The 22,400-nt window shown below is 34.8% G+C and overlaps 1 protein-coding gene across 4 annotated transcripts in view; it reads left to right on the top strand.

The window, feature by feature from the left end:
* The window catches only part of LOC107715659 (phospholipid phosphatase-related protein type 5-like), a 35,713-nt gene that overhangs the window by 5,340 nt on the left and 7,973 nt on the right, over nucleotides 1-22,400 (top strand). For 2 of the 4 annotated variants that reach the window (XM_016521832.1, XM_016521833.1), the window contains exons 2-4: nucleotides 1,069-1,190; nucleotides 10,444-10,632; nucleotides 21,901-22,021. In XM_016521832.1, the coding sequence (XP_016377318.1) occupies nucleotides 1,122-1,190; nucleotides 10,444-10,632; nucleotides 21,901-22,021 (379 nt within the window). In that variant the 5' untranslated portion in view covers nucleotides 1,069-1,121. Of the gene's footprint in view, nucleotides 1-1,068; nucleotides 1,191-10,443; nucleotides 10,633-20,474; nucleotides 20,719-21,900; nucleotides 22,022-22,400 lie in introns of those variants that run through there. The other 2 variants (XR_001637128.1, XR_001637127.1) reach the window with 2 other exon arrangements.

Here is a 22,400-nt window from a genome sequence, read left to right as displayed (position 1 = left end):
CCATGAGACGCAGGTGCACCAAGGCGGACCTAAATAATCAGACTCAAGGAGAAAGATTAGGAGAGACATGACGTCACATGAAAGATGATAATCAAGGCTTAGGCCGTAACAATCTCTTTTCTGGATTGGGATTGTGCACTTTAGCTTCCTTTTTCCTCAAAGACATTAAAACGGCACACCACATAGACAGACTTTTTAGAAAACCTTCCAGTGTTGCCCGGCATCGAGGAAATGTTTAAAAAAATGCTGGTCTGCCGCTCCGTTTTTTTACATTATCTGAGGACTCGCACGCTGACAGATGTAAAATGTTGACCGCTGTGAGCGTAAGGCGCACTAAAAGCGGAGGCATGTACTAGATGCTTTCTGTCGTAGAGCTTTAGTGCCTGCCTTCATGTGATATTCATTTCCCTGTCCTGAACTCGGAGGTTTACGCTGTGATGTTCAACAGACCTGCTGACAAAATGCTGCTCGGTGGTTCACGGACCAATGAAGGTCCAGTCCTAGAGAGTTCTGGGTCCATCTGTTCGTAAATGAATGCTAGGGTAAAGGGGCAATCTAAGTGCTAATTAGATTGTAACTCACTACAAATGGTTGCATCATTTGTTCTCTGTAGTTAGTCTTGTATGACATAAGCTCTCTGTAGTTAACCATTTAACAGGATTTTACTGTAGCATTTTTACAGTCTTTTACCGTTAAATTCACGGTCATTTTTTACAGTCACTTAATTTGACGTCTACCTTAACTGATCCAATAAGCAGCCTTGTAAACAGCAAGTCTTGTAGTATTTCAGTTTGCCATTTATATAAACCTTTTTGGGTCATGTAACTGTCAATGGGAATAACCTTGAAAATGTGTCTCACAAAACATGGGCTCTCAATATAATCTGATTGGACATTTTTGTTTTCTGGTCACTTGTATAAATATTTAGTTTCTACATAGGGTTATGGGGTTGTGTTTTAATGTAGTCATGCAGGAGAATATCCTTCAGACGTGCAAAGGACGATTAAGTTATTTTAATTGAGTTTACTAGCTCCTGACCTGTTCTTTCTTTCTCTTTCATGTGAGAAGAATAAAGTGGGAGTGTGAGAGGAGGAACAGAGCATAAAGAAGAGGGATCTACAATGGCAGCAGAAGAGAAGCCTGCTGTGAAGAGCAGTAGCTCCATTCTACCATGTTTCCTATTTGTGGAGGTGAGTTATGCTACAGCCTTATCCTTAACTATAATCCAGACTTTATCAAGTTGGATCAGGATGTTTTATTAACTCTAAATGGGCTCACAGCGAAAGATGTGAGGTTGTTATGTCATGGCCTCAAAGGAAGTGAAGCTCAAATTAATATGATCAAAGTTGTTAAAGATATAAAAAGAGAGGCTAGCTATTTCCTTTGTATTGATTCAGATCAGTTTTACATCCTGTGATTTTGCAGGTCGTAGTTCACCCTATTTGAAGAAAACATACTGCATTATCTTTAATAAATGAATTTTAAAAAATAAACATGCATATACATTTCATTTTCCATTTTGAATAGTAAATGTGGTCAGTTCTCTATATATAAACACATATAAATAAAAAAATTAAATGTTAAATAATTGTTTCTATTTTAATCTATTTTAAATGTAATATATTTGATAAAGAATTTGATACAGAAGATATATATATATCTCTCTCAAAACACACAAAGATCGCAGATCGCACTGCGCACACACAGAAACATTCAGGAGCCCCATGACTTTTATTAATAAATTAGCTTCAATACTGAAGTTGAGTAATTTGCATCACTGGATATAGCTGTAGGTCATTTAACATTTCTATCATAAAACAGATGACTAATATTAAATGATTTGAAATCTTACCTCGCTCTTTTTCAAAGTTAAACTGACGCTTTGCGCTGGAATTCACGCTCTGCTTCTGTGAACAGTTACCCCACCTACTTTGATTTGCTTGAATTATTTTGACATTGACGAGCACTGTTAGACCACTGAGGCAGATCAAGCTGAAACCTTTTTGAACCTTTTTGTCTATCTATCTATCTATTTTTCTATAGATATATAGATGTATATATACGTATATTATTTCACCTTTTTCAGTGCTGATAACAATGACTGACTAAAGGAATTAAATGGTTTCTATGGCCTGTTAATGGCTGTTTAAGGAAGAAATAATTAATTTCCAAATGTTACATTTCTATCATGCTTTGTTTCTTGAAGGATGGAAAGATAATGGACTGAATTGTTTTTGTGTGTTTTATTGTGTGTGCATGTGTTCGTGTGCACTAATGTTGCGTGTGCATCACAAACACATCACGACACTTGCCTCCGCTGTTGTTACTATGGCTACCAATCAGCTGGATCTGGATCCTGTGTCTGTATCCTTCTTCTGCTATATCATTTTTAGATGCTCTCTCTCCCACACGTGTAAATCTTCTCTTTCCTTCCTTCTTCAGCTTTCTTGCAGTAATAAACAGGCACATGCATTCACACACAGACATACAGTATTGTGCTCTTGCAGCATGCATATACGAATATTTGATAAGCCACAGTCATTTTTCTTTTCTTTTTTGTTCAGCACATTCAACTATTGCTATGACTCACTTTAGCAAGGCGAAGCAAAAGACTAGGATTGTGAAAGAAACAAAACAGCCAGTTATGTTGTAGTCTGTTCCTGGTGATGTGAATTGTAGTCAGTAATGTAATTTAGTTTACTCATTTTAAGTAATGTATTCAGACTTTTTTTGGATTACTTTTAGATTACTTATGACCTAACTTGTTTATAGATTTGAAGGGGTTAATGTTATAAAAAACTAAGAGAAATAAATATATTCCAGTCTTTGTTATCAATATCATGAAATGCATTAAACATTACATTACAGCAGTGTTTCCCAAATCTGGGGTAAATGACGAAACTGCAGAGGATTCGTGAGCTGATGAAAATCTTATAATTAATGAAATCATAAAAATGTAAATTCAAATAATTTAATTTTGCTTTTTGATGTTTTTTATTTTTTACATTTGAAATAGTTTATTTGTTTACCTGCATGTCAATGTGACCATTAACATCAGAGAACTGTGAACATGTGTAAATGTGTTCAGTTATTGAAACATTATCTTTAAATCTCTGAGAAATAAATAAATATATAGAAAAAACTGTTTGGGAATCCCTGCAACACATGACATAAAAACAGCAATTTGTCATAATTTACATTCTTTTTTTCCAAAGGCTAAAGTTTGAAGAATGTTCATGCTGCTCTTTTATAATACTATGTAGAAAATCGTGTCCAAGAACACCAAAAAACTCACAAAGGCACCATACGCACTATATGTATTAGTACAAATCTTCAGAAGTCGAACAGTATTTTTCTGTGAGTCTGTGCAAATCATTATTCACTGACTATCTTCCCCTCAGCCGTATCCCAGATATTGTATCGTGTTGATGGCAAAGACAGTAAATTTAGATATATGATGACAGAATTTACATTTTTATGAAATTGTCAGTTTTGCCTCAGTAGATTTGTGACGCTGAAGAAATTAGCTTTGTACCTCCTGTAAAATCCAGTAGAGGGCGCAAGACTGCAGCAGGTGCTTTAGTGACATTGAAGACCGTAAAAAAACTTTGTTCACATCAGTTTGGTTTATATTTAAATTAATAAATATTGTTAACTTGAAGTGAAATTGTTAATTCATTTATCTATGGATGTGAAGATTTGTTTGTGTGTCTCTGTGGGTCTGGTTTTGCCCACTGTGTGGGAAGCAAATATCCACAAAGATAGTAAAACCTGATATTAGCTACATTGTTATGAGGGAAACAGTTTAAAAAGTGCTTTAAAAAGCATTAAATATTAAACAAGCAAGATTTGAAAAGTAAAGGTAACACATCTGATCATCAGTCGATCTTTGGCAGTGAGCGATAGCAGATCTAGTTTCTCTGGCTTCTTTGAAAAGCAGCATGGAGATCTACAAAGGCGCTGGAAAATGAAAGGAATAAAAATTGATTTTTTTTTTTAAACGACTGACACTTGAACTGGCAGGTCGCTGATGAGCATTATGGGAGCTGAGCAGTTTGACTCAGTAGGAAAAGACTAACAGCGGGAAGGCAGAGACACACTGTTGCTCTTGACGGATGAAAGAAGAGTAGAGAAGACTTGTGGAAAGGGAGGAAGAGCGGCACTACTTGGCAGCGTCCTAAATGACTTGAATTTGCTGGAGCGGCTTCTCAGCGGGATAATGTTTATTTACAGCACATGCTGAAACAGACTAATAACAGACTGATCACACATCTGCATCTACGCCTGTGGTCTCTTATCAAGCCGCTAATTGTGAAGCAACAACAAACATGTAGAAACATTATTCGTTTTGTGCAGTAAATGCTCGAATTCTAATTGAATCAAGACTGTTGCTATTTTTTATCAAAATTCCTAAAGAACACCAAAGGATGTACTGTATCTATATGATCCTGCTGATAAAAATAACTTTTATTTGCTGGTTTACTGGTCTTAACTGGTTTAAGATGGTCTCCCAAACTCCCAAACAAGCTGGTGTTCAGCTAATAAAGTGTCCAAAACTCTAAAGCCTGCCTGCCTAAAGATGTTTGTGGAGAGCTGCTAAGACTGATTTCATTAAAGATCATATTTTTGCATCCATCCATCATCACACAGTGCAAGTATAAGGTACATGGCGTCCTTTGGTGCTGTTTAGTTCTGCTCATCAGGCAGAATAAAAGGCCCGTAATGAGCTATGAATAAGAGGAGAGATGAGCTGTCACTCAAACGGCTAGACAGCCTTCAGTGTCTGCCAGCGTGAAGAGAGACCACTCTAAAAATACTCTGAAAGACCAGACTGATTTCAGGTCCAATTAGAGCCAAGACATTTGATTGACACTGAGATTATGAGTCATATCTATCTATCTATCTATCTATCTGTCTGTCTGTCTGTCATTTTGTAAGCTATAACTGAAATTTGATATATTTTAAGAAAGCATATATAAGCATGTATTAAGCATAAAAGCATGTATTAAGAAAGCATATATAAAAAAGTAATATAAATGCATATAAAACAATATAAGTATTATTATTCTTATTATAAATAAAATGTTAATAAAATATTTTACAATGAAATGCATTTACATGATTTTTAAAATAAAAATAGAATGAACATAAATAATATTGTTAATGATAACAATATAAATAATATTAATAAAATATATTCAAGTAAAAATGTATTTCATCTTTGAAATGAGAATAGAATATATTATTATTATTATTATTATTAATAAATAAAAATAAAAATAGTATGACTATAAATAAAATATTATAAATAATAACAATATAAATTATAATTAAAATATATTCAAATTAAAAAATCATTTCATTTTTAGAAATAAAAATACAAATAAATAGTATCAATAATAATAATAAATTTAAATAAATAAATAAATAAAAGCAGTATAAATTAAATCTGTATGTACTTCTGTCTAGCTTTTTAATGTACTGTATGCACGCCGCTCTTGAACCCTGAATCAGAAAGAGGTCAGAATGCTCTGAGGAGTCGTACTTTCTCAAACAGGCTCTGAAACAGATCTTCGGTTCACTACGTTCTTCCCGAGATTACAGCACATCTGTCATCCTTAATTTATGACAGTGATGAATCTTGTCCTTTGGAAGTCCCTCTCTCCGCTCTCCTCCAAACACAATCGAGCGTGTCCTCCGCAGCGCTTCTCCAAACCGTGGAGTCGCCTTTCAGCTTTGCTTACGGTGATGCTGTGGTTAATACGGCAGCGGTCTCTATTGATCTGTCTCAACTTGTTTGCTGTATGCTCCACAATAGAGAAGTGCATATATTACAGATTAAATACTCTTATGCATGACACATATTAACCCGTCTTCTTTTGCTCATGTCTTCCACAGCACACGCGCTCTTTATATGGGTTTGGTACAGTCATGTTTCCACGATACATTTTAGACTGATTTGAACTCCAGCTAAACTATCCAGAACTGAGAGATGACAGCAGAGTAATGTTGAATTTTGCTGGCTGTGGAGAAACATGTTGCCATATGGAATATTCCTCCTCCCCCCCGCTCTCTAATTAGACTGTTTGAGTGAACACAGAGCCACAGAGTGATTCTGGCACAGTGCGTTTAATGATCGTTTCACGAACTCATGCCAAATAAAAGCAGCATGTTCCAGTGAGATACTATTTAAAAATTTGATCTGAATATTTCCAATTAATGAATGAATGAATGGATGGAAGATCAGATGTGCATGTTATACACTACATGTGGTATCTGTGTTCACATACTCGTGATATTTATATGTATATATCACATTTATTTGTTAATTTAATTTTGGCCTATTTTATTGTCCAAAATCATAACTCTGATAACTTAGAAAATTAATTGCACATCTCTCATCAACAAATCACACAATTTGAGTTTTATTAATTTTTGTAGCACAGTTATTCACCAAAGTACAGTACTTACAGTTACGTATGGTTAGGGGTATGCTCAAGTTTCACTCTAAATATGAGCAATAGCAATAGTGATATTTGCCCCATCAAGCACAACTAATCATCTTAAAGCTCCAGTCTGTCCCCTGGTGGACACATATAGCATTGCACTACACCGAAACAAAGATCTTGTCCTTTTATCTTCTTTATGTTTATATTTCATGTAAAGCTGTTTTGGAACAGTGTGTGTTTTAAAAAAAACATCATACAAATAAATGAATTTCTATTTGACTGTTATAATCTACAATTATATTCAGGCTGTTATGTTTGGAAACAAAATGTGCTGAATATTTTAACCCTGCAATCTTGTTTTCTTCACCATGACAGTTAAACACAACAGCATTTGTCTGTCTTTCTCTCTTTATAACTAAGAGAGACAAGAAAAGCATTGAGAACACTTGACTGACACGTGGGTCAGGCTTTGTGTTTGGGTGTGTGTGAATGTGGGTGTCTGTGTGGGTAGAGAGATCTGGGTGAATAATCCAAGCGCATTTTTCATGCTTCAAGTACTCAGGAAACAAGTATTATGCACTTGTGAATAAAAAAAACGTGTATTCTCAAATACGGTGGCCCCAAAATGCATTTGAACACATATGTCACAGTTAAAAATGTCATTGTAGTAGATAACATAATTATTTTTTCTCAGAACTTCTCATTTTCATGTTTGCTTTTTGCAAGCAAGCAATGCTTTTGAAGTCTATTCTCCCAAGTTCACACAGGTGTTTTGGTATTTTACATCTAAAGTAATGACATTCATGCATTAGGTATCCAGATGTTGTGATATGGCTATAAAATAAATATATGCACTGCATGTTTTAGGCTACGTTTACACGACAACGGTGTAGTCAAAAACGGAAACGTTTTTCCCTTGTGTATTTAAAAAGTTTCACGTATACACGACAACGTTTTCAAAACGATTCGCGTTTACACATATCCGCGAAAATGGCCAAAAACACTGTATTACGTATGCCATGCCAGTAGTTGGCACTGTCACCTTGCTAGTAAACAGTACCTGTAGGTAAGTGATGATTAAATGTTGTATATGATGCGTTTCTGCTGTTGGTTGTAATATTGGTGAAGTAAATCCACACTTTGCTGTCCCCTGGTGGACACATACAGCATTGCACTACACCGAAACAAAGATCTTGTCCTTTTATCTTCTTTATGTTTATATTTCATGTAAAGCTGTTTTGGAACAGTGTGTGTTTTAAAAAAAACATCATACAAATAAATGAATTTCTATTTGACTGTTATAATCTACAATTATATTCAGGCTGTTATGTTTGGAAACAAAATGTGCTGAATATTTTAACCCTGCAATCTTGTTTTCTTCACCATGACAGTTAAACACAACAGCATTTGTCTGTCTTTCTCTCTTTATAACTAAGAGAGACAAGAAAAGCATTGAGAACACTTGACTGACACGTGGGTCAGGCTTTGTGTTTGGGTGTGTGTGAATGTGGGTGTCTGTGTGGGTAGAGAGATCTGGGTGAATAATCCAAGCGCATTTTTCATGCTTCAAGTACTCAGGAAACAAGTATTATGCACTTGTGAATAAAAAAAACGTGTATTCTCAAATACGGTGGCCCCAAAATGCATTTGAACACATATGTCACAGTTAAAAATGTCATTGTAGTAGATAACATAATTATTTTTTCTCAGAACTTCTCATTTTCATGTTTGCTTTTTGCAAGCAAGCAATGCTTTTGAAGTCTATTCTCCCAAGTTCACACAGGTGTTTTGGTATTTTACATCTAAAGTAATGACATTCATGCATTAGGTATCCAGATGTTGTGATATGGCTATAAAATAAATATATGCACTGCATGTTTTAGGCTACGTTTACACGACAACGGTGTAGTCAAAAACGGAAACGTTTTTCCCTTGTGTATTTAAAAAGTTTCACGTATACACGACAACGTTTTCAAAACGATTCGCGTTTACACATATCCGCGAAAATGGCCAAAAACACTGTATTACGTATGCCATGCCAGTAGTTGGCACTGTCACCTTGCTAGTAAACAGTACCTGTAGGTAAGTGATGATTAAATGTTGTATATGATGCGTTTCTGCTGTTGGTTGTAATATTGGTGAAGTAAATCCACACTTTGCTGAAGAAGCGTTAGCAAACTCTTGAGCAGCAACAACAATACCATGTACTCCGCCATTATTGTGTATGTTTGTTCGTGCTTGCCTTTAAAATCGACACATACTGCGCATGCTACATGCCTAACACGTACTACGCACGCGCATGACGTCACCATTTTCAAAGATTCCCTTTTTGGGTGTTTACACGGAAACAATAACAGTGCCGTTTTCAAAAACTTGCACTTTGAAACCTGTTTTCAAAAATATGCGTTTTCAGTCTCCAAAACGCCGTTGTCATGTAAACGAACAGTCAAAACGCATAAAAAGTTTCCCGTTTTTGGCTGAAAACGTTGTTGTGTAAACGGCCCCTCTCTGAGTGAAGCGTGGCACTGTGTTCATTTACACATGAGCAGCTCATGATTCAGTGTTTTCAGTATCTCTGAGTGACTCGGTTCACAGTAAATGCTGCCCATTTCTGCATATGATCTAAGTTTGTGTCGCTTTAATGTGCATTTGGGAATGCAAAACAGGCCAGCATTCTTCCATATGTGTAATAAAAATTAAAAAAAAATCAACAACAGAGAAGCTTTAAGGTTTTGCAGATTTCCTCAAAATGAAAGTTTGGTGGTTTAATGTTTGAAAATGAAGAAATTAAGACAGCCCTAAATATTAGAAATTTTACAGATGTAATGTCAAATATAATTATTATTTTTGTACAAATTGTCTTTAAAACTTTTTTATTTTACAGTGAAATATAGTAATATTTATTTTGCAATTTGTATAGCTTTATTTAGTAGTATTAATTATTATTATTATTCAGCTATATCATTATATAACCGCAAATTACGCAGCTCTATAAACAAGCACAGTAAACCTTTTTTTATCACTATTTTATATCAGAATAATCATAATTAGAAAAAGCAGCCCTATCCTGTAATATTTTTTTCATTGTTTTAAATAAAGCAATGATTGCGGTATGTTTGGAATACTATTTAAGTTTTTCTTCAAAAATTCATGTTTATTTGAATGTTACTTGCCGTTTTTTTGTAATTGTTTGCAAAATACTGTTTTTATTTTACTGTAAAATATTATAATACTAGTATTTTTGTTTGTTTTTTTGCCATTTTTATAGTTTTATTTAGTAGTAGGCCTTATAGTAGTAGTAGTAGCAATTATTATCATCGTTATTATAGCCATATTGATATAGGCCTATAATATGCAGCCCTATACAAAGAAGCACAGCAAACATGATTTTTTATCACACATTTTTATCAGAAAAATCTTTTCATTTAACTTTTAAACCCCCAAATCATGCAGCCATACACTGTAAAAAAAAAAAAAAAAGTAAATAAAACAGAATATCGCAAAATATCACGTATAATTCAATGTGTTGCTTGCCGTTGCTTTGTAACTGTGTGTGAAATTTCAGAGTGAAAATTGTTTCCACACCAAATTTTTCTCAGTGTACCTCAAACCCTTTGGGGTCACCATATATCAGTAGTTAATTTGCATCTTTGTGTTTTGAAGGTTGAATGAGAAGCACAGTGTGTCTTGAATGAAGGCGAGCTGCTTTTGAAAGTCGCTAATGAGCGCGTTCACACCCTCGTTGTGTTTCACACACATCCGAAATGTCTCTCTCGCGCACACGGACACACAACGCGCCGCTGAGCCAATTTGTGTCCAGCTCACTCTGTCCCTCCCCGCTGACTCTCCCCGCGCCGGTCCTCCGCTCTCCTCTCTCCTCTCGCTCCGCGCGGCTTTCCTCGCGGAGCAGCATGTAACGCTCTCAGTGTCACGACGCGCGCGTGTCTCTGATTGTGGCGGAGGTTGTAAAGCGTGGATCATGTTTTATTTTCAGCTGGTGATCATGGCAGGCACCGTTCTCCTGGCGTACTACTTCGAATACACGGACACCTTTCCCGTGCACATCCAGGGCTTCTTCTGCTTCGACAAGGCGTTCTCCAAACCGTACCCTGGACCGGAGGAGAGGAGTAACGTACCGCCGGTGCTCGTGTACTCTCTGGTAGCTGCTATCCCCACTATAACCGTGAGTAGCCTGTGTCTTTCCTACATTTCTCTGTGTGCTTGTGGGCAGCCAGGGTCAACTTTAGCATGGGTGATAAAGGATGAATCATAATTTATTATCAGGATGTATGTGCACGTGTGCTTTTGTGTGTGAGAGAATACAGATCTCACAAACCCTGTCATATTTCACACCTAAATCAATCAAATTCAGTGTTTGAATGTTTTATATTTAAATGTTAGGCTATATTTTTATTCTATGCATGTATGTATGTATGTATATTTCTACAACATCTTAATTGTGCTAAAAAAGGCTTTATTATATAAAGGTTTAAATATGTTCGTGACATTATTTTCATAACAATTAAGTCCCTATACACTAAAAAAAAATCATTATTGTAATGCCAAAATAATCAAATTCTCAATACCATAAATGAAATATTACAATAGTATTTTTTTAAATATTGTATCGAGTATTTTTATCAGTGGCGTAACTTTGCTTTGAAAAGTGGTGGGGACACCGCGCAACTCGTTTTGCTAGTTTTTTATTTAATAACCTAATTTACTTGGGAACTGGGTTTAGAGTTGGACAAACTATTATTATTATTATTATTATTATTTTATAGCCACATTTCTATATAATCACACAATTTTTGGCCAAATTATGCAGCACTAGTCTGCAAACAAGCACAGCAAATTGTGAAAAAAAAAATATTGCCAAAAGAAGGCTTTATTATATAAAATTATATGTTTTAGGACAAGTTATATATTTTTATATCAGGTATATATTTTATAGAATTATATAAATTATGCTTTTTTTTTTTTTTCTTTTTTTTTCTTTTGTTTGTGGCATTATTTTCGATTAATTACACAATTAAGGCCCTACTTAAAAAAAAATATTATCATAACTCAAAAAAAAATCTCATTACCATAATGTACAAAATTATAAAGATAATAATAAATATGCTCTTTAAGTTTTAAAATATAATTGAATAATAATAACAGTATTAATCTGTTAATATTAATACTGATTAATAATAATCAGTCAACGAGAGTAGCCGCTTGCAGTCGGAAACAGGAAAGTGTGTTCAAGCGCCAGCAAAACAGTGTAAAGAAAGTCTTTGTGAGAAGCAGTCAATCAGCAGAAGTTAAAAGCAGATTTTATTATTATAGCAAAATTATAATACATATATATATTATATATAATAATAATAATAATAAATAAAATTGTATTATTGTAATGAGAATCTGCTGAGAATCATTATTATTGAGAAAGAAAATTTAGAACATTTCGGCCATATTTTAGTGATAAGAATTTAGTGGTAAATTGTTATCATGATGATATCACATTGTCAAACAACTTTATCTTTTTGAATAATTTAATAATTTTGTTAATAATTCTGATAATATTGTGACCTGGACAGACTTTTTGTACGATTCACCCAGGTGTTTGAAATAGAGATATTTGTTTTGCTTATGAAATTGCCTGTGCCAGTATTATTTAATAACCTGTAATGTTGTAGACAGCTCCTATTCCTCTTTAATTTCTCAGTAGGCAGCAGTGAGATTAAATGGAGAGGTTTGTTTTGTCTTGTGTGCTTCTCAGATGTTTCTCCTGTGAATAAGTCTCCAATTATCTCATCAGCATGTCAGAGTTCTGTGCTCGCTTTTGCCAAGACACCGAAGTCTGCAATCAAATGTCAGAGATCTCAATATTTCTCACCAAAATCAATTCCTCCTCACCTTCAGGTTTAAAGTTAATCGCTAAATGAGTTTGCAGCGTAAGTTCAAAGTAATGGAGCAACAGGTTTAAGCTTAAATTTTACATGTAAATTAAAACCAGGATCAAAATTATGATTTAAACGTAAGCTTATTTTTAAACAAGCGGTGCAACAGAATTATTAGATAAACCCTGACTTAATCTAGATTCAAGCTTAACCCTTACCGGTGCAATTAACCCAATGTTTTAGGAGAAACATCTGAGATCCAGTTGATACTGAAAGGCAGCATAAGCTCCAGTGAGGAAGGTGTAGATGGCAGCTATAGCTGGATCTGATGGGTTTGTAGGTGATGGGTTTACTGGTGTCTCCCTGCCACGTTGTGATCCGGAGGCAACAGATTGTGGGACCACATGGATCTGCCTCCCTCCTTTCCTGAGTCTGCCAGAGCCGTGTGTGGTGCTTCTAGTGTGTGTTTGTGGGCATGTGTTTTTGGACCAGCAGTAGATCTGAAGCCTGGAGTACGAGCTTCATGTTGAAGCGTGTGTGAGTGTACTGGAAGAGCCAAAAAAAAACATGCTCACACAGAAAGTACAGCCAACTGAAGATGCATGAAATGGAGGAGTTCTGTTAGATTCATAAATAAGGGAAAGTACAAGGAATCGAGCAAAGCGCAGCGGGGTAGAAACACGGGCAGAGGCTCATTTAGAGATGTTATGATGGCCAGCTGGGGAGTGATGGGCTGAGAATGAGAGAGGGAATGAAATGTGCAACATCTGGTGCTTTTGGACACGGTCACTTTCTGGCCAACGCAGAGTAACACGTTCACCCAGATTCTTTATTTTATGCATAAAATAAGTAAAGTATCATGCATAAAAGACACTACCTGACAAATGACACTGAAATAGTTGTCCTCAGAAGTCAAGCTTTGTCTCAATAACAGTATAATAATGAATTAAAAGACTAATAGAAATTAAAAGGTAATTTGCATGAAGTCAAAAAACTAATAAACTGGATGCAACAAAAAAGTAAACTAATAAAAAATAATATGAAAAAAATTAGTGCTGTCAAACGATTGTGATTAATCGTATCCAAAATAAATGTTTTTGCTTGCATAATATATGTGTGTGTACTGTGTATATTAATTATGCCTATATAAATACATACAAATGTATGTATACATTTAAGAAAAATATGTTATGTTTATATATGAAATATATTTATATACAATATAAATTATATGAATATAAATATATACATGTAAATATTTTCAAAATATATACTGTATGTGTGTGCATATATATATGCATAATAAATATACACAGTATACACACATATATTATGTAAACGTTTATTTTGGATGCGATCAATCGTTTGACAGTACTAAAAAAATTATGCAATATTACATATAATTTTGTTTTTATTTAATATTCAAAAGTTTGAGGATAGTAGCTAGGCTGCATGTATTTGTTCTAAAACAGTTTTATATTTGAATATATTTAAAAATGTAATTTATTTCTGTGATCAAAGCTGAATTTTCAGCATCATTACCCCAGTCTTCAGTGTCACATGATCCTTCAGAAATCATTCTAATATGATGATTTTCTTATTATCGGTGTTGAAACGATTGTATTGCTTTATATTTTAATGGAAACTGTGATCGTTTTTTAAAGGGTTTTTTGATGAATGTAAAGTTTTAAAAAAAACAGCATTTATTTGAAATAGTAAAGACTTTTATAACGTTACAAAAGTTTTGTCACTTTTGATCAATTTAATGCATTCTTGTTCAATAAAAGTTTAAAATAAAAATCTTACAGACCAAATATTTGCACAGTAGTACATATATCATATAAATTAAAGTATTTAAACATTATGGAATCATAGTATTTGTTCTACTGTCTTTAATGAGCTGAGCTGAACAATAGCAGATGGGAGTTTTGAGAGTTTGTAGGTTCATTTGGTGCCACAGAAATGTCTTACAGCAGCTGAACTCGTATGGCCCACAAACAAAGTGTTCATCAGAAAGCAGACACTGCTGCCCTTGGGTGACGTGACATTGGTTGACACCATCAAACTCAGACATCCTCCGTGTTTTATAGTGTCCGTGTCAGCATGTTGCAGAGATGTTCTGATTGGCTTGAGCTCTATAAAGTTCTATTCAGTCATCATAGGAGGGAGAGGAGATGTCCACATCAGACTCTGGGGGTCTCAGGCTCTTTGATTAAACGTATCCATCATCAGAACTAGGGATGTAACGATTAACCGTGAGCCGGTTGAAAATCGATTTAAATACGTGACGATTCAAATCGGTTGAGATGCTAAACAAATCGCGATTCATTTAGGGGTAAGAGTTTATATGAATGTATGTCTGAGGGGAACTTACTGTCTTTAGAAAAGTGTAGATGGTATTTTTTCTTTTCATCTTGCCTCTGTATAATGCATATTAAAGTTCATAAGTGCAGAGCTGTTTTGTTTACAGCGGAAACCAAGGAAACACTTTAAGCGCCACCTGCTGGCAGAGAGTGCCTGCTGGCAGTGCGTCTCATTCAGTTTCGTTCAGCTCAGCTTTCATGCAGATATTTTTTATGTATAGTTTCACAAAACTGAAGTCAAACCATTCTGTTTTTGCTTCAAATTTCAAAATTATACAATCTGATTTAGATTAAAAACTGCTCATGTTGCACGTATCTTTGTTTGGATCATGATTAAAATGCAGTGGATGCCTCTAATTTTAAAGGGGTCATATGATGCGATTTCAATGTTTCTTTTCTCTTTGGAGTGTTACAAGCTCTTGGTGCATAAAGAATATCTGTAAAGTTGCAAAGTCTAAAGTCTCAACTCCAAAGATCATGATTAAAATGCAGTGGTTGCCTCTAATTTTAAATGGAAAGAGCACAGACAAAGCCATATTTTGTTTATATGAAGAGATTTGTTTTATTTGTGTTACTTATTTATTTGATTTGGGGCTTGTTTTAAAATTTCAATTTAGTTTTGTTATTTACATTTACATTATATTTAAATTTTGTCATTTAGCAGATGCTTTTGTCCAAAGTGACTTACAAATGAGGACAATAGAAGCAATCAAAACCAACAAAAGAGCAATAAATTGCAAGTGATATATTAGTATATTATTATAGTGTTATATTTCAATTTAACAAAGAAACGTGCAGCGTTTTGTCCAAGCAATAATAAAAGGACACATTTAATTTATAATTTGTCTTAAATCTCATTTTGTTAAAAAAAAAATTGTGAATCGAATCGAATCGTGAGTTGAGTGAATCGTTACATCCCTAATCAGAACTATTCCCTTCATCACAGACTACACACGTCACTAATTCATAGTATGTCTGTTATAATGGTCTGGAAAATACATTTCCAAAGAGCATTCTCTGCCTTTCACACACACATATGCATGCATAAAATTGGCCACCTGCTCCATGAGAGCATTTAGAGAGTGGCATTGGGTTTTATTTTAATTTCAAATAAATAGGCAACAGATGCAGGGAAATTGCATTTCTTAGTGGTCTTTGCATCCAATGCCTTCCGCCATCTAACGCGGGAGAACATATTGTGAAAATTTTTTATTTTTATTTTAATTTATTAATTTATTTGTATATTATTAATATTTTTAAATTGCATTGTTAATCATAATAATAATAACAAGTATCTATCTAGATAGATTATCTAAAATTCAATTAATCAAATAAAAAATCAATAAACAAAAACAATTAAAAATAAATCAGTAGAGTACAGTGTGTGCACTGTATATATGACAATAAGATAATAATTAATAATTTGTTTATTAATGTTTATAATTTTAATTGTTGCTGTTAATAATAATAATAATAATAATAATAATTAATGGAAATTATTAGAAACAAGAAAGCACAATTAAATGAAATCTACATTCTTTCATTTGCAGCATAACAATCAGAAAAAGGAAAAGGCTTCCTGTGTCACATGATCTCTGTCTTTCTGTGATTTTGATGGAGTGTTTTCTGTCACCTGTTGTCGATTCATGCTGAGATTCCAAGCTGTAACCACTGAAGCTGAAACAACGCACAATGTACAGCAGCTAATACTGTGACTCTGCTCATCTCTTTCACACAATGCTCTGGAGAAGCACTGGCTCTATCGTGTTTCTAAAATCTGATAAGAAACTCTTTGACAGAAACCTTCAGTTTCTAATTGATATCATGTTTGTTTCTAGAGCTTGCGGGTCAGATGTGAAAGCCTGTGTGTTTCTGACATTTGAGCCCTGCATCATGGAGAGCTTTTATTTGCCTCTAAGATGAATTCTAGCAAACACCGAGAGCCCTGAAGGGTTTCTTTCTCAATAGTCCAAAAATAAAATGCTCTTCTCAAGGAAGGATCAAAATAATAATTCTCTCTGATTCAGATACACTCACACATGTTGTGTAATTCATTTTGAGGGCAGTGAGATGTTGGTTCAATCTGGTTTGGTCTCACAATGCTGATGTGATTACATGAACACATGGTAGAAGATCTTTGAAGAAACATTTTCAACATCTCTCAGGTCTGAAATGAGTTTTCATTCTCAAACAGTCCTGGAGTTTCTTAAGGCATTTATATCTTCACCATCTACTGACTAATCCATCTAATATAGTGACATATTGAATATTCCATTTTACAGTCAGATTTATATATGACATGATTTACATGATTTACAAATACTACATTGATTTTTGTATATATATATAACTGCATGATCAAAAGAGCCGAGCTAATGCTGAGAGAATGTCAAAAAGAAGCTGTTCATAATTAATTATGTGCTTCTCTAAAAGTTTTTAAAAGCTGTGGGTGTTGTAGGTTTGTTTTCTGAAATGTTGATAGCAGACTGCAATGTCACTCACACCAGTAACCTACTCGTATTTAACCCTGACATATCAAATAATAGTAATTTAGTATTTTTTAATAGTAATATAATATTTATAATAATAATGTCCTTTTTTGATTTTTGGAAACAGAACAATTTATTGAACCTTTAGCCCAAACTGAGCAAAAATACGCAATTTGGTGCAATTGCTGATATTTATATGGCCAAAAATTATAAAAAAGATGAAATTCTGACAGCTTGAAATTGAAATCTGTCAGATCTTTATAACAGTTTACAATAGCAGATACGTAAAATACATATAAATATAAGTTGTCACTCTGTATTTCCCAATAATATGTCTTAAGATGATATTTAAATGATTTGGATGATATTAAATGCAGTTTAATGATCAAAGCTCTGTAGTTTTAAAACACATAATACAATGCAATGCAATGATGATTGAGAGATTAACAAATAATCATTCCCCAAAAGCCTGATGGATCATATTTAATGCTCACATTTGAACATGCTTTTTCAAAAAATGATTTATGGGTAATTAGGTAAACCTAATTTGCTTCAGTCCAGTATTTTTCATCTTGAAACATTGCTAACAATATCAAATTTAAAGACCGCAAGAAGAAACATTAAGGGATACGTTTTTACAATCATACCAAAAAGTCTTTTACTTGCTAAAAAAAAGTATCCATCAGACAACTGAAGGCAGGTTGTAGATTTTGTGCAACAGGTTTTTAAGCAAAGTTTTGATTGTGCTAATAATTTAGAGACCTTTAAATGTGATACGGTAGGAACCATTCTTCTTTTTCACATACAATGAAAATATAGTTTTCACATGCTATCAAGCTCCAAAAATGGCAAAAAAGCAACATGAAAGCATTATAAAAGACATATGCACCATATGTGACCCTGGAGCACAAAACCAGTCGCTGGGGTATATTTGTAGCAATAGCCAACAATACATTGTATGGGTCAAAATGATTGATTTTTCTTTTATGCCAAAAATCATTAGGATATTAAGTAAAGATCATGTTCCATAAAGATATTTTGTAAATTTCCTACTGTAAATATATCAAAACTGAATGTTTGATTAGTAATATGCATTGCTAAGAACTTCATTTGGACAACTTTAAAGGCGATTTTCTCAATATTTAGATTTTTTTGCAATCTCAGATTCCAGATATTTAAATAATTGTATCTCGACCAAATATTGTCCTATCCTAACAAACCATACATCAATGGAAAGCTTATTTATTCAGGTGATGTATAAATCTCAATTTCGAAAAAATTTACCCTTATGATTTGTTTTGTGGTCCAGGGTCACATATAGTCTTGTGAACAAACAAACATAAAGAAAAAACATTGTAGTCTCTTAAAACCATTTTAGCTGTTCAATTTGTCATAATACTTCCCAAAACTGAACCGTTTTACCATATCTTGAGGTATAATGATTTTGAGGATGTTTGTGCATTAGACAGGGCACTAGATCACCACACATTCATTTATCAGCCACATAAAACTGCTTTATGCTTCAGCGTGATTTGCTGTGTAAATTGCATGAAAACAGCCTAAATATAAGCTTTTGATGTCCAGAGGGAGGATTGGGGAGTGTGGAGGTGCACAGCAGATGGCACCGTCTGCTCGAGGGGTGAAAGCGCTAGCATTTTAACATATGGCTGAACTGTGCACCTCTCTGTCCACTCGCCGCCTCAGGGAAGAGGCGCTGCATGATCTGTTCTGCGTCACGGTAAGAGAGGAGATGAAACGGGATAAAGCAGCAGCGTCGGGCCTCTAGGCTTTCATTCAGTTTCATCACACAATCGTCGCTTGACTCTCTGATTTTTGTGTTGTGGTTAATTTTTTTTTGAAAGACATTAATACTTTATTTAGCAAAAATGTATTCAATTGATCAAAAGTGACAGTAAAGACATGCAGCGTCGGGCCTCTAGGCTTTCATTCAGTTTCATCACACAATCGTCGCTTGACTCTCTGATTTTTGTGTTGTGGTTAATTTTTTTTTTGAAAGACATTAATACTTTATTTAGCAAAAATGTATTCAATTGATCAAAAGTGACAGTAAAGACAATGTTACAAAAGCTTTTTATTTATTTCAAATAAATGCTGTTCTTTTTACCTTTCTGTTTATAGAATCCTGAAAAAGAATGTTTTCATGAAAATATTAAGAAGCACATATGTTTTCAACATTGATAATAATAATAAAATGTTTATTGAGTAGCAAATCAGCATATTAGAACGATTTCTGAAAAAATCATGAGACTGACTGGAGTAATGATGCTGAAAATTCAGCTTTGATCACAGGAATAAATTATATTTTAAAATATATTCAAATAGAAAACAGTTATTTTAAATTGTAAAAATATTTCACAATATTACTGTTTTTACTGTATATTTTCTTTCACATAAATTCAGCCTTGGTGAGCATAAGAGACTTCTAAAACATTAAAAAATAAATCTTACCCACCCATACCTTTATACAGTAGTTTATATATTAGTGTTGTGCAAACATTTACCTACATAAACATCCAGATATCTTATTTTTGCATTCACAACTAATTTTAGTACTGTAATATTATGTATTATTGCTTTTTTGTCAATAGGTTATTCAGTAAGAGAAAAAAGTAACTTGCAGTAAAAAAGTAAACGGGGTAATTTTAAATTCATGTTGACTTTAAATATCAATATTAATATTAATGTTAAATCTAAAAACAAATATTGAGATATCATTTTAAATTGGATTGAATTTTATATACATTATTTACTGTTGTATCAAATTGTTGGGAAGGATTTGGACATCATATCCTGCCTTTGACCCTTTCCTGATCTCACCTGGGAGTCGTCGTGGTGTTGAGATCTGCTTTATATTATTTATTAATATGAGAAGCATATGAGCCACAAGCCTAATCACCCATGACAGACTAAAAGCTGATACAAAGGATCTAGAAATGCAGCTTTATCTCATCTAATGGCACGTTATTCGCACTTGAACTGATGTTCACAGTCTCACCAACACACACACAGTATTAGACGCACATCCTCAATTCACAACATCATCACAGCCAGCTTTTAAAACAGTAATTCACCCAAAAATGAAAATGCAGTCACCCTCACTATATCATTGCGAACCCTCTAAACCAGGGGTGGGCAAACTTGGCCCTTCCAGGCCACTTTCCTTCAGAGGTTAGCTCCAACCCTAATCAAACACACCTGAACCAGCTAATCATTGTCTTCAAGACTATACTAGAAGGCTACAGGCAGGTGAGTCATATCAGGGTTTGATCAAATCTCTGCAGGAAAGTGGCCTGGAAGGGCCAAGTTTGCCATCACTGCTCTAAACCCTCTGGGTGTGTGAGTCATATGAACTGAGTGTGTGTGGATCATTTGCTCTGTGTGTGTGTGTGTGAGACTAATGTCAGTCTGTGTCAGCGGTCAGGTGCTAAACTGGGAGATGTGTGAGGTGAACGCCGTGTCCCTGTCCCTCACTGTCTCATCTCTGACGTCTCTCTGTCTCTTTGAGTTGAAGGTAATGGATTTGATGTCGTGTTTATGGTCTCCGCTTCTTCTATCACTGCCAGGGAAGCACTTGTACAGCATTATAGCTCAGATGTTTAGATCAGGGGTTCTCACAGCCCGGGGTCATCACATGTGGTTGCCGCAAGCCTCCTTCGTCGAATCCGCCGGCCGTGCCGTTCTCCAGCCCGCCGCCTCTGCTCACTCTAGCCCCGGCCTCTGCTCACTCTAGGCCGCCGTCGCGTGTGACGCTGTGTTTCGTTGTGAAAGCGTTACCAGAGTTGCCCATATACCACACCATGTTACAACACAGTAGGGCTTTTGCAGACAGAAACAATACTGTACTGCATCGATGTTTCCTGTCGGCTCAATTTTTGAGTGGACTTTGCTTTTCCGATTCGCATGAACGGTATACGAGTGGAGCGACTGAGCGGAGCGCACGCGCATAGGGATGGATAATACACAGAGCGTCACACCACGTGAAAGTGAAACCTGAGCGGTGACCTAATTTTCGGCAGCCGAAATTTCGGTGCATCTCTAATTGTTGGCGACATCAGAAATGGATATTATATAATAGATGCTTTTTTAACATTTTAGCAATTTTAAAATATTAAATTATTTTTTATAGGGCACCCCTGATCTCAACAGATGGCACCCCGGTTGGGAAACACTGCTCTAAGCCATGAATGCTTTGCACAAAACACATTGCGGTCAACACAAACCATGTTTATTGCAAGTGAACATGTATTTAATGTAATCTAGGTTGTATTTTCTTTTATCTTGCATAGTTTTGTTCATGGTTTTCAGCTTCTACCACATACGACAGGTAAAATACTACTATATTACCATTTTCAATGCAAAGGAGACATTTGCATACAGTATGATTATTTAAACACATATAGAAGTGATGTGTGCACACCTCTTACATTGCAAAGCAGAATTAGTCACTTTGATGAGCGGTTACTCATCATAACCGTAACCAAGGAGATCAGAAATAATGAGGTTCTGGTGCTGGCATTTGAGAACGGTGACAATGAGGGACTATTAGCTACTCATGATTCTGGAAACGCCTGCTTAGCAAGAGTAGGCGCACTCGGATTTCAACCAAATGGAGCTTAAATAATGCCAAAACAAATGGCGTGGTGGATGTTTTGGCAGCTACTGTTTGTTTCATTTGTGTTTTTCTCCTCCTCAGATTCTGGCCGGCGAGGTGATGGTGTTTTTCATGAGGTCGGAGGGCACGCAGGAGAAGACCATAGTCACAGCCGACTGCTGTTACTTCAACCCTCTGCTCAGACGCATCATACGCTTCCTAGGTAGTACTTCAGCATTCACTGAAGAGGATGATGGGAATTATGTCATAAGGAACTAAAAATGAGAGCCAGTGTCTCTAAAGCACAGAGAACTACATTTAAAGAAAACATTTTTGTTTATGATCCATTTTCATGCTACAAACTGTGATATTAAAGACATCATAGGCAGTTTGTGATTAATGGGTAGTTTTTTTTTTAATCAGGATTTTAAGTTAAAATATAAGGTCATGTAAGTGGATGTACAGTCATGGCCAAAAATATCGGCACCCTTGTTAAATATGATCAAAGAAGGCTGTGAAAATTAATCTGCATTGTTAATCCTTTTGATCTTTTTATTTTTTTAAAAATCACAAAAATCTAACCTTTCATTGGATAATAAGAA

Source organism: Sinocyclocheilus rhinocerous, unplaced genomic scaffold, assembly GCF_001515625.1.
Source record: "Sinocyclocheilus rhinocerous isolate Xijiao unplaced genomic scaffold, SAMN03320098_v1.1 scaffold239, whole genome shotgun sequence".
Classification (NCBI taxonomy): Eukaryota; Metazoa; Chordata; class Actinopteri; order Cypriniformes; family Cyprinidae; genus Sinocyclocheilus; species Sinocyclocheilus rhinocerous.
Note: the sequence above shows the minus strand (reverse complement) of the source record. Positions and strands in the feature narration are given on the sequence as shown.